This window comes from Lagenorhynchus albirostris, chromosome 9 (genome assembly GCF_949774975.1).
Source record: "Lagenorhynchus albirostris chromosome 9, mLagAlb1.1, whole genome shotgun sequence".
Classification (NCBI taxonomy): domain Eukaryota; kingdom Metazoa; phylum Chordata; class Mammalia; order Artiodactyla; family Delphinidae; genus Lagenorhynchus; species Lagenorhynchus albirostris.
This window is the reverse complement of record NC_083103.1, coordinates 99752449-99765633: the sequence shown is the minus strand read 5'-3', so window position 1 is coordinate 99765633 and position 13185 is coordinate 99752449. Positions and strand designations below refer to the sequence as shown.

The window sequence follows — 13185 nt, the reverse complement described above, 5'->3', positions numbered from 1 at the left end:
AACACCATTAACTCTACCAGAGGCAGACAAGCACCTTGAGCTGGGTAGGAAAAAGTCACAACCATAAAGATGCAAAAGGAAAAAAATCTGACTTGTGTATTTCAGAATATTTTTGGAGTTCCTCTGTGAAGTTCAAAAGCAATGCTTCCCACCTCTCCTCCCCATCCTTTGGCTCAGATGGACCATGCACTCAATCTTCAGTTCTAGAAACCTGGCTTACACAAGCTGTCTCCAGTATGTAAAAAGAATACTTTGAGAGATAGCTACTGAATTTACAAAACTAAGGTCAGCGTTAGAGACAATCAAGAGGGGAAGTTGTAAACTTTGGTCTCACCAAGATATAAAGATCCCTAAAGTAATGGAAAAGAAGAAGAGGCAGTTTTTTCTTAAAGTTTAAAATATCACCTCTGGGGCTTCCCTGGTGGCACAGTGGTTGAGAGTCCGTCTGCCGATGCAGGGAACACGGGTTCGTGCCCCGGTCCGGGAGGATCCCACATGCCGCGGAGCGGCTGGGCCTGTGAGCCATGGCCGCTGAGCCTGCGCGTCCGGAGCCTGTGCTCCGCAACAGGAGAGGCCACAACAGTGAGAGGCCCGCATATCGCAAAAAAATATATATATCTATATATCACCTCTCCAACAAAGAATTTTCTAGGCACCCTACCGTACTAAATCTTCATCAATCCTCTCAACAATTTCTACAAGGAAGCTACTGTTTCTCCCCCTTTTACAGATGTGAAATTGGAGAATTAACAACGTTGCACACCCATCCCCAGATCACACAGTTAGCAAGCATACATTCCACTGACGCCCCTCAGGAGAGGATGTGGACGTGGTAATGAAGGGTCAGGGTAGAGCTGGGGTGTCTCTCTTCATCACGCCTCAAGACTTGAGAAAATGGCTGGGCTGTAGCTGGTGACAGAACCCCAGGCTTTTGGGCTATTACCTTCATCTTTGTTCTGACATGTTCTAGGAAATGGGCTGGAGGCTGGGGAATGAGCAGAGTAGCTTCTGGAGAAAGGTCCCCAGCATCTATGTGATTCTATGATAGAGAGAGAAGCCCAAGCAGCACCAGGACAGGTATGAAAATAATAGAATTCAAGCCATATTCCAATCTTCTTTCTTTGGGGTGGAACAGGAGTTTTCCATTTCTTCAGCAGTTTCTGGAATCTCTCATCCCCCAGCTTTTGAAAAGCTCCTCTCCCTCCATTTTCAGAGCTTATTGAGGCGTGTCCCTGGCGCACACCCTCCTTCGCAGGAACAGGGAGCGTGAGGTGGAGACAGGACAGGTTGGGACACACAAGGTCCAGTTTAGTGTGTGTCCCAGCCCAGTCCATTCATTGAGCCCAAATCCTCATCTCCCCCTGGCAGTGGGGCTCAGCACAGGCCGGCAAAGAACTGCTAGGCTGCTGGGACCCATCAGACTGAACCCTGTGCTGGAGATTATCTCCCAAGCAGATACTCTCCTCCGAACCCGGGATGTAGGGCTTTGAAACTAGAAAATGCCAGGTCTGAAAGAGAGGAAAGAACAAGTCCAGCAACACACAGAGCTCTGTGTATTCAGAGAGAACTTGGCAGGGTTGTGTTCGGGCAGAGAAACTCCGAGTGGTACAAAGGGACGTGCCCAGAGTGGAGAAATCATGCTAATTGTGTGCACCAGAGCTGGAGAACGCCACCCAAAATGAAGAGAGAAAGGGAAGCCCTGTCCAGAGCCTTCAGTGCCCTGCGCCTCACTCCTTTTCTCTACCTGCTTCTGATCCAGACAGGTAGGAGACCAGAGGGTAAGACAGGGTCTGGAGAAGGGACCCGGGGCTTTCGAAGGAGAGAGAGGGGAGAGCTGAGGGCCAGAATGCCTTTGGGGTGGGAGGAGGGGAGAATGCTTAGCCACCGTGGGAAGCGTCTCAGTGAATGCAGGCATTCGTGTTGAATGTATTTCTTCATTCTGTGTGCCTCCTGCCCAGCCCCTGCCCCCCATCCCCCAAAGCCTGCATGACTTTGCAGCTCCCACGGCATTCAGTACATTAGATGGAGGGCAATGAGCTGTTTCTGGTGGGATGTCTTGTTGGCGTGGGCCAGTCCAGCATTCTTTCCGAGGGACTATGGTGGGCCTTGGAGGGGTGGGGAAATCTTGGTTCTGTGTCTCCCCAGCCGCCACCCTGGCTTCTCTGAGTGTAAAATAACAAGGGAGATGAAAGAAGCTTTGGAGATAATAAGCCTCCTGGTTTGGGAGAGTAACACCAACCTATGCGTAACACACACGCCATAGACACCTACCTCCCCCTACCAACTTCTTGGAGAAATGATCTTATTTGAAATACATGTGCTTATGTGCACACATGCATGCACACACACACACACACTATTCCAGAGAGCCTAGGAATTCACAATTTAGTGGGGCAAATAAGATGCAGAGATCATTTTAATAAAATGCAGAAACTACTATGAGTCAGAGAGGCAGAGGGTTCCAAGAATCAGAGAGGTCACCTACCCCATCAGGAAGCTGGCGCTGGTGGTACAGAATGGGAGTGGGGGAATATCAGGGGAGGTTTCCTGAGAATGTCTGCACTGAATTTTAAAAGATGAGAAAAACAGATAGGTGTGGGAGTGAGCATTATAGTTGGGAAAATGCGCCAAGGTCAACAGCTTGAAATGGTATCACATGTTAGGAGCAGCCCAGTCAGTCACCGCTGCTGGAGAAGAAAGTGTGGGTGGAGTTAGGTGAGTCTGGTAAACCCTGCTAAGGAAACTGTAATATAATTTGCAAACAATGGGAGCGGGGGAGGACATTGAATGGTTTTTAATCTGGGAACCAGCAGGGCCAGAGTATAGCTCAGATCCCTCACTCTCCAGTGAGGCATTGGAGGTGAAACTACAGGCAAGCAAGATAGGAAAGGAAGCCTGTATCCATTTTGCTGGAACCATAGACTGGGTGGCTTCAACAGCAGAAATGTATTGTCTCACAGCTCTGGAGGCTAAAAGTTCCAGATCAAGGTGCTGGCAAGGCTGTGCTCCCTCTGAAGGCCCTCGGGAAGGTTCTGTTCCAGCGCTCTCTGCTGGCTTCTGGGAGTTCCTTGGCTGTGACAGATTAACTTTAATCTTCACATGGCATTCTCCCTGTGCTTGTGTGTATATCCAAATTTCTCCTTTTTAAAAGGACACCAGTCATCTTCGATTAGAGGCCCACACCACTCCAGCATGACCTCATCTTAGCTTATTACCTTGGCAATGACCACATGGCAAAATGAGGTCACATTCTGAGGTACTTGGGGTTAGGACTTCAAGATATGAATTTTAGGGGACACAAGTCAAACCATAGCGAGGCTATTGCAATAGTTCAGGAGAGAAATGACCTGGGCTGGAATTAGAATAAAGAGAGGGGGAGTGAGGGATGTTGAGATAATATTTTGGAGGGAAAGTCAGGACCTAGTGATTTATAGAAAGTGAAACGATCTAGAGAAGGAGGTAGGGTTTCAGTGTGAAACCATAAATTTAAAAAATGGGGCAAGGTTGGGAGATATGATAGCTAGTGTTGCGCTCACGTTGAGGTTGAAACGCCTATGAGACTTTTGTGGGAAAATGTTGAATAACCTAAAGCTGGAGGGTTGGAGAGAAGTATTTGGGAACTGTCAGCCAAGAGGTGAGATTTAAAACAAGGATAATGAATAAATATTACCTTGGAGGAGAAAATGAGCTAAATACGGAACATTGAGGAACCCCAAGATTTGCAGAGGAAGGCAGAGAATCAAGCCCACTGAGGAGACCCAGAAGGAACAATCAGAGACACAGAGGGAGACCTGGGAGACTGTGGTATCCAGAAAATGAAGGGAGTTGGGAGTTTCCCGGACAATCATCATCAAATGTATCAAGGAGCCCAGTATAATAAGGACCTGAAAGAGCCCATTGGATATGCCAGTTAAAAGGTTACCATTAGGGACTTACCTGGTGGCACAGTGGTTAAGAATCCGTCTGCCAATGCAGGGGTACATGGGTTCGAGCTAGGCCTGGGATGAGGAAAGACTGCTCCATGAGGTTTTTCAGGTATCAAGCTGATGGAGTGCTATCAGCTTTGACATGTGTTTCCCATGGTCAGTCTGAGATTTATCTTCATTTCTTTCAGGTAGAGGATGAAAAAAGAAAAGGAGGGAGGTTTTTCTAAATCAGCCTGTAAATGGTGTCTACAACTTTTACTAGTATTATTGGCTAGAACTCAGTAGTATCATAATTAATTGCAAGGGAGGCTGGGAAATGTATTTTTAAGATTGGCACTAAAAGGGGGGCTGGACCACGTGGCCCTGGCTCCCAGAGATTTACCTTAATCCCTTGCCATACTCCCTTATGACAGCATCACCAACCTAGCCTCAGGAAAGTAACACTTAGTGCTCTGAACCTAATATGGCCTAAAGAGTCTTTCCTAAATTCATCACAGCCCTATTCCTGGAACATTCAAACAAAGCTTTTCTAGAGGCTAGGATACTATTCACAGACATAAACACAGCATGCCATAAATCTAGATAATCTGATTTGCAAGATGTTATTCTCTGGGATCCTAGAGTCAGCCCATCCTCTACCGACCCAATAGGAAGAAGTCCCTTGCCTGGTTTCTACCCTTTTAGTCCTAAGATCACCTTCACATTGTAGGTGCTGTCTTTTTTTTTTTTTTTAACATCTTTATTGAAGTATAATTGCTTTACAATGGTGTGTTAGTTTCTGCTTTACAACAAAATGAATCAGTTATATATATACATATGTTCCCATACCTCTTCCCTCTTGCGTCTCCCTCCCTCCCACCCTCCCTATCCCACCCCTCCAGGTGGTCACAAAGCACCTAGCTGATCTCCCTGTGCTATGTGGCTGCTTCCCACTAGCTATCTACCTTACGTTTGGTAGTGTATATATGTCCATGCCTCTCTCTCGCTTTGTCACAGCTTACCCTTCCCCCTCCCCATATCCTCAAGTCCATTCTCTAGTAGGTCTGTCTTTATTCCTGTCTTACCCCTAGGTTCTTCATGACATTTTTTTTCTTAAATTCCATATATATGTGTTAGCATACAGTATTTGTCTCTCTCTTTCTGACTTACTTCACTCTGTATGACAGACTCTAGGTCGATCCACCTCATTACAAATAGCTCAATTTCGTTTCTTTTTATGGCTGAGTAATATTCCATTGTATATATGTGCCACATCTTCTTTATCCATTCATCCGATGATGGACACTTAGGTTGTTTCCATCTCCGGGCTAGCAGATGCGAGGCAGGAAATCCCATCTAAATTATCACAGAAACTAAGAGCTGGAGAAATCTTAAGGATCATGTAGCCAAACGATTTCAGCCTGATACACAGAGCCATAAGGATTCCTAGCAGCACCCTGAGGTACTGGGGAGGACAGGGCTCTGGTCCTCACCACCTCTTGAACCAAATCAGGTGAACTAGAACTAAATTTCATTTCTTTTCAATTTCCATAAGGTTTTGTGGGAACAAAAATACCTTTAATTTAAAAATTTTGAAAATAGTTGATTTTGTCCATTCTAACTCCTGCCAATTGAGACTCCTCTCAGTAACAAGTATATAATAGTCATACATATGGTGGCTTTCATCATTAAAGTAGTCTCTTCCATGCTTAAGGTTTTATGATTGTAACATCCTTGACAGGTGATGGATCATAGAATGTCAGGGTGGAGAAGGCCCCTAGAGATCATCTGGTCCCACCACCTCACTATTCAGAGGAGGAAATGGAAGCACAAGGAGGTGAAAGAAGAGCCAATTGGCGTTTCCTTGACCAATTCCATAGATGATAAGCTCATTACTTAACAATGCATTTGCTCCCAAAATGGACTGGATATGTTTTTAAATTAAATTTGCTTCGGGCTTCCCTGGTGGCGCAGTGGTTGAGAGTCCGCCTGCCGATGCAGGGGACACGGGTTCGTGCCCTGGTCCGGGAAGATCCCACATGCCGCGGAGCGGCTGGGCCCGTGAGCCATGGCTGCTGAGCCTGTGCGTCCGGAGCCTGTGCTCCACAACAGGAGAGGCCACAGTGGTGAGAGGCCCGCGTACCGCAAGAAAAAAAAAAAATTTGCTTCGATCTCCACAACTAACCTTTTAGTTCCATTGCCTCCTGGTTTGGTCTGGGTCCTCGAGGTACAAGGAGAGGAATAGGGATTGGAAAGGCACAGCTCACCTTCCCCAAATCTACACTGCAGCAGTAGCAGAGTGGGAAACAGGGGTGAGAAAGAAGGAGGGAACTTCAGAGGCAATGACAGTCAAAGGAAGCAGCTGGGGGTGCAGAGGAACGGAGAACCTGACACGTATGTGTCTATTCAGCTAAACTCAGTCCTGTTCCTAGCTGACATCCTCTCCAGAAGACCCCTCCCTCAGGTGGCTGTATTGCTCTGCAAGGCCAGGTACAAGGCCAACGAGCAGCATCTGTTCAGGCCCCAAAGTTCCTAAGAGATCTCTGAAATGTGAGATGTGTCTCTGGATGGGGCTGCCATCGGACAAGATGGTAAAATCCCAGAACTAACTACAGGGCTGGAACAAACCATGAGACCACCTCGTTACCACTCATTTGACCTGTGGGAAATCTGAGCCCTGAACAGACAAGCAAATTCTCCCAGGTCCTAAGTCAACAATAGGGCCCCGATCTCTGATGCTCAATCCTGTGTTCTCTCCCCTACACCACAGTAACTGACATACATATCATGCTTTTGCACTGTGAACTGGGTAAGACACTTGCTCTTGTTATCGTTATCATCCTTATTTTCTAAAAGAGAAGAGTGAGGCCTAGAAGGATGACTTGCCCAAATTCTCACAGCCAGTAAGCAGTGGAGCCCAATCTTACAAGGTCTTCTGACTCCAAGCTCTTTGCTTGACCTGTCCCAAATCCCTCTTCCATAGGGGATGCAAATTGGGCTGGAGTTTGGGTGAATCTCCACGACTGTTCTGCCCTGGGCAGGCCTAGTATGATGCTACGTGCAGCTGGGACAAGGATAGGGGAGGCTCTTGGTATGACCGGAGAGTTGTCCAGTTGTCCTCAGGCCCCTAAACTTGCCCTCTACTGGCACTGTCTCATGACACCCTCCTTTCTCTGGGAATCTACATTTCCATGCTTTCTCCATCCCTCACTTTCCCAATGCCCAATTAAGGAGAAAGTCTGACAAATTCACTCTAGGGTCTAATGACCTATAAGCTTCAGGGGGTAGGGATGTTTGTCAGTTTTGCTCACTGATATATCCTGGGGACATAGAACAGTGCCTGGCACATGGGGAGTCTCAATACATATTTCCATAAATGGGCCACATAAGGTATGGGTTACCTGGAATCTTCCTCAAGAGGAAGGCAATAGGGAAAACCTCCAGAGGCAGAGGTCCAGATTGAAGAAGGATTGAGGGCAAAGGGATGGGTGTGAGGGATGACAGGGGAGCAGAGGGGCCAGAGCTACAGTCGAAGGGTAAGAAGGAAGGACTGACAGGGAGTGAAGGGTTCAGAAGGGTGAGGCATGGAGAGACCAGAGGACTCGAAGATGGGAGTGACGTTAGGAGCCAGGGCCTGACGCTGCCCTCACCTCGTGGGTCTCTGTCCACAGAGCCCCTGGAGGCGGTGAACATCACCAGCCCGGTGCGCCTGATCCATGGCACAGTGGGGAAGGCGGCCCTGCTTTCTGTGCAGTACAGCAGCACCAGCAGTGACAAACCCGTTGTCAAGTGGCAGCTGAAGCGGGACAAGCCAGTGACCGTGGTTCAGTCCATCGGCACAGAGGTCATCGGTACCCTGCGGCCCGACTACCGAGACCGCATCCGCCTCTTTGAAAACGGCTCCCTGCTTCTCAGCGACCTGCAGCTGGCCGACGAGGGCACCTATGAGGTTGAGATCTCTATCACCGATGACACCTTCACTGGAGAGAAGACCATCAACCTCACTGTAGATGGTAAAGTCTCTGGCAGGGAAGGAGGCGGGACTGGTGACTGGAACTGGGGCCACGTCCACCCAGTATATTAGCTAGACCCCAGGAAAAGCTACACAAAAGCCGCTTGGGAGTGAGCCAACTGGAATGTTAGCGGTTGGCAGATAGGCCATAGCTAACACGTATACAGCGCTTACTACATGCCAGAAACGATTGTAAGTGCTTTGCCTATATTGACTCATGTAATGCTCATAATAATCTAGGGGTAGTTAATATCATGGACCCCATTTTGCAGATGAGGAAACTGGGGCATAAGTTCAGGCAGCTAGTAAGTGGTAGAGCCAATATTTGAACCTATTTCGACCTAAGCTTAGCCCAACTAAAATATCTTCCAGGCTGGGTCAGTTTAAGACATCTTGGAAAGGTATGTGGGAAGAAGGGAAGGGAAGGTCCACGAGGGCAGGGACCATAGCTGTCTTGTTTGGCATTGTACTCCCTGTGCTCAGTATGTGCTCAATAAATAGTGGGTAAATAGATGAGTGAGTGGATGGATGGATGGATGGGTGGATGGATGGTGGTAAAGAGCTGGAGTGACGATCTCTCAATACTGCAGACTGAGTTGGAAGGTAGGCAGTTAAGAAGGGGAAGGGAGATGCTTTTGGCCTGTGGCTCACAGGCTCCCCCCACCCCCGGGCTCAGTGCCCATTTCGAGGCCCCAGGTGTTAGTGGCTTCGACCACGGTGCTGGAGCTCAGCGAGGCCTTTACCCTGAACTGCTCGCACGAGAACGGCACCAAGCCCAGCTACACATGGCTGAAGGACGGCAAGCCCCTCCTCAACGACTCGCGGATGCTCCTGTCCCCCGACCAAAAGGTGCTCACCATCACCCGCGTGCTCATGGAGGATGACGACCTGTACAGCTGTGTGGTGGAGAACCCCATCAGCCAGGGCCGCAGCCTGCCCGTCAAGATCACCGTATACAGTGAGTCTCCCGCTGCCCTCCCTTGGGACTCAAAGCCCTGAGAGGCAGGTGCCCATGAGAGGCTAAGGACTTCCCAGACAGAGTGCCACTGGAGGGGGAGAGAGGCAGAGATGGGCCAGCTCTCCCTGGAGGACAGCCACAGGTAGGAAGTGAGCTCTGGGCAAGGTCCACCACTGGCCAGCCATGCTGCCTGGGGTTCCTTTTCTATTTCTTCGGCCGCAGGAAGCTCTCCTCACCACACCTCCTGCCCCCTCTGAAGTCTCTCCCCACTCTCTGCCTCTCTCTCCCTAGGAAGAAGCTCCCTCTACATAATCTTGTCCACAGGAGGCATCTTCCTCCTTGTGACCTTGGTGACAGTCTGTGCCTGCTGGAAACCGTCCAGAAAGTCTGGGTAACTCTCCAAGTTCCTCTCCCTGAGCACCTGAATCCTTCAACCCCTCCCAGCGCCAAGCTCTGTTTTTCCTTCGTCTCTTTAAACGCCTTTCCTCCCAGGGCCCCGCACCTCTTCCCGGGAGATCCATCTTACCACATTCTGTGCTCACAACCCTGACAACCCCAGCACGATGAATACTGGTTTCACTTACACGGCACCTTTTGTGAGCCAGGCACTGTGTTTGTGGTTAGGGTGTTACCTTTAAATGTGATTATCTGCAGCTTACAGACAACGACCCGAGACTCGGATTAGTTAGATGACTAGCCCACAGTCACAATGCTAGGGACGGACTCAGGAGGCAAACCTAGATGGGATGCATCCCAAAGCTCTGGACTACTCCCCCTCCCACCGCACTCAGCCCGTCTTCCTGTTACAAGGCCTCGTTTGTGGCCATCAGATCCCCCCAGTGTCCTCGCCCCCAGAACTTCTCCTGCTCACACTCGACAGCTCTGTTCACAGGGTGCTGGGTTGATTTGCAGGAAGAAGAGGAAGCTGGAGAAGCAAAACTCCCTGGAATATATGGATCAGAATGATGACCGCCTGAAAGCAGAAGGTGAGCTCCCAGCCACGCACTCACCCGTCCCATCTTCACTCAGATCAGTAAGCTGCTGGGAAAAGGCTGAAATGGGCGACAAGGAAGCCAGCTCTGCAGGGCCCCTTCCTGCACCAACTGCACGAAGACTGCAGAGCAGGGAGAGGAGCGGCCAAGGTAGGACCTCAGGTATTCCAGACCATTTGGTGGAGGCTGGCTTCCCGATGGCCTTAGCTGGCCATCGGGAAGCAAAGAGTGTAGGTGCTGGCTGGTGGAAAGGGTTCTGTACCTGGGCCAGCCACCCCATTCTTTGCTCCGTGCAGCAGACACCCTCCCACGGAGTGGAGAGCAGGAGCGGAAGAACCCCATGGCACTCTACATCCTGAAGGACAAGGTGAGCAGCTTCGGGCTGGGCGCCCTACAAACACTCCACCAGCCCCTACCATGTTCTGGTATTTCGTAGCCACACCATATTGATATACCTTTCTAGGACTCAGAATAACCCTGAGAAATATTTGTGTCATCCCCACTTTAGAGATGAGAAAAATACGGCTGACAGGGGTGAAATGACTTGCCCAGGATCAAACAAGTAAATCAGTGGCAAATCTAGGCTTCAAACCCAGGTCTTTGGACACTGTCTCTGGTGATTTCCCTACTATTCCATAAACCAACTCTGTCCCATGCTGTCCAAGGCAGGTGGAAGGTGCAGAGTAAGTGGACAAAGCGCTCAAACTAATGCATTTCAACATTTAATGAGCACCTATTATGTGCCAGGCACCACATCAAGTGTCCTGTGTTGCAAGCAAAAACAGACCTACGCCTGCAGCCCTCCAGGCAGTCGGAGTGTGGAGGGAACTATGTCCCCTCCACCTCGGTATTCCCAGCGCCCTGGAACAGCAGGCGCGCTCCCAGCCCTGGCCGGCTGTCCGCTGACCCCTCGCGGCACGTGTCCTTGCAGGACTCCCCGGAGCCCGAGGAGAACCCCGCCCCGGAGCCTCGGAGCGCGACTGAGCCCGGCCCGCCCGGCTACTCCGTGTCGCCTGCCGTGCCGGGCCGCTCGCCGGGGCTGCCCAGCCGCTCTGCCCGCCGCTACCCGCGCTCTCCAGCGCGCTCCCCCGCCACGGGCCGGACGCACACGTCGCCGCCCCGGGCCCCGAGCTCGCCCGGCCGCTCGCGCAGCGCCTCGCGCACACTGCGGACTGCGGGCGGCGTGCACCTGATCCGCGAGCAAGACGAGGTCGGCCCGGTGGAGATCAGCGCCTGAGCCTCCTCGGGACCCCCCGGGAGGCGCCCGCGCACTGCTGCCCGCGGCCCGGGGGAGGGCAGGGCAGCGGGGCAGCAGCCCGCCAGGGGCGAGGGGCGAGGGGCGAGGGGAGATGGAGGTCCTCACCCAGCGCTAGGGTTCCGGCGCGTGGACGATTGTGAACATGTGCAGATGGGGGGACGCGGCGGGAAGGCGGAGGGTGGATCAGATGGTGAAACCGGGTTACGTTTGCTCCCGGCTCTTTAGTTGTGTTCTCAGTGGGTGTGGGTTGTGCCCTCTTAGGACCATATAGATTATTAAATTTACGGCCCAATCCCCGGAGGGGCTTATGGAAACTAACATCAGTAACCTAACCCCCTTGACTATCCTATGCCCTTCCTAGGGCGCGCTCACGCTTCCCACCCATTCCCCTTCCCTCCGAACAAACTCCTGAATCCTGGGGAACTTTTTTGGCAAGCCCAGATTAGAGAGGCCACTTGCCTCAAACGTACAACTGTCCTAAACTAAGGGGAAGTCCAATGCCCTTTACTGGGTGTACAGAGGGCTGTTCCGAGCATCCAGTGAATCATTGTGAAGGCAGTACCTTGGAGCACCCTTCTCAGGCATATGGTACCTCGCTACCTACCAGTTGGTGAAGGAGGAGCTCAAGTACAATACATTCCGTTGCCCTGCTACCGGGGTTCTAGCAAGAGCAAAGGATTCAAGCCTCCCACGCTTGGCATCCTCCCAAAGCCTCCCTCAGCGGCGTGCCCGGCATTCTTTCCATCTCTGTTCCATAGAGAAGGGGCTTCTCACTCATTCTTCAGGCCCAGAAGGCTAGATCAAGTGAAGATCTGTCCTTTGACCCCTCATACCTATGGCTTCTCCCTGGCTTTGTACAAAACAAGCCTTTCAAACAATCATTATCCCCCGGAAAGTTGTTGGGCTTCCTCCAGCTGTAAGAGGATGAAGTTCCACTCCCCCCAAAAATGGTAGGGGGAGGAGAAGGCTTATTGCTCCCCAGCATGTCTTGGAGACATGATGGAACCCTTGGCCTCTGGCCTCTCACCTGCCCTGCTCCCAGATGCTCAGGTCCCAGGAGACAGGACAAGGGCAGACTCCCCAGTCACACAAACAGCAGAATACCGAGAGGTCGGTCCACTGTGTAGCCAGGCCACGCCCATGCCGCCGCCTCTTGAACAGTTTGTAGGAACAGTAATCTACCGTGCGAAGAGAGAGCGCCATTAAAAAGCTGAAAGAGAAGAAGTCCCTCGCTGTGTTCTGACCTCTCTCCCCTGAGGCCTCTAGTGCATCCCTGGTCCCTCCTTAACTTCCTAAGCTCCTGCTCCGACTCTGCACCATCCCACAGAGTGACTCTCAAGGTCCCTGTTCCCCACCACTCCACACTGGGGCCAGTTTTGTCCCAGCCCCAAGGGCAACAACATTTCTTGTTGGTCCCCTCTGCTCTTACCTGGACGTCGTGCCCTTCCCAGCTCTCTGCCCCTATGCACTTCTCCAGGCTCCTCTGAGCAGGTGTGCCTTTGCAGCTCCCCTTCCTTAGCCAGAACTGCTCCCCTCACTTCCCCAGGTGCCTCATCTAGAAGGAGACAATGCATGCAGGGGAAAGTTGTTCAGGCAGGTGGAAGATGCAGGACTTGGAGATGGGTACATGCTGGTCAGCCTTGAGAGGCAAGGGTGAAGATTAAGGTGAGATGCAGGCAAGTTGTATTCCAAACCCCGGTTCTGCATCCCTGAGGGGCCGGCTTCCCAGGCTCAAGCCAAATCTGCCTTAAATGGGGTGAGGGGGGAGTGGTTTTGTTTTTGTTTCATTTTGATCTTCATCTTTGTATTACTGGCATCTAGCAGAGTGCCTAGCACATACTGGATGCTCAATAAACTTTTGATGAAATAAGTGACAACTTTATTCCACTTAATCAAGGAGAACAAACAAACAGCCTAAAAATACCAGTCATTTCCCTTTTCTCTTTTCTTCTCACATCCCTCCATCATCCTTCACCCTCTCTGGAAATCCCATATTGTCCATTCCAAAATCATCACTCACTCATTCATTCATTCATTTATTCGGGTGTCTTTCATTTATT

The 13185-nt window shown here is 50.9% G+C and overlaps 1 protein-coding gene across 12 annotated transcripts; it reads left to right on the top strand.

Moving 5' to 3' along the window:
* The first annotated feature begins 842 nt into the window (after window positions 1-842).
* On the top strand, window positions 843-12995 carry HEPACAM (hepatic and glial cell adhesion molecule). 12 transcript variants are annotated; one of them, XM_060160691.1, is made up of 8 exons: window positions 843-1077; window positions 1658-1763; window positions 7577-7918; window positions 8594-8875; window positions 9167-9266; window positions 9788-9861; window positions 10164-10234; window positions 10799-12995. In XM_060160691.1, the coding sequence occupies exons 1-8, from the start codon at window positions 1042-1044 to the stop codon at window positions 11102-11104; spliced, it is 1317 nt and encodes a 438-aa protein (XP_060016674.1). In that variant the 5' UTR covers window positions 843-1041; the 3' UTR covers window positions 11105-12995. The 12 variants fall into 12 exon arrangements, with proteins under 12 accessions (XP_060016674.1, XP_060016675.1, XP_060016666.1 ...); XM_060160692.1 differs by having other exon boundaries at window positions 9788-10017; XM_060160683.1 differs by having other exon boundaries at window positions 9788-10029.
* The last annotated feature ends 190 nt before the right edge of the window (window positions 12996-13185 follow it).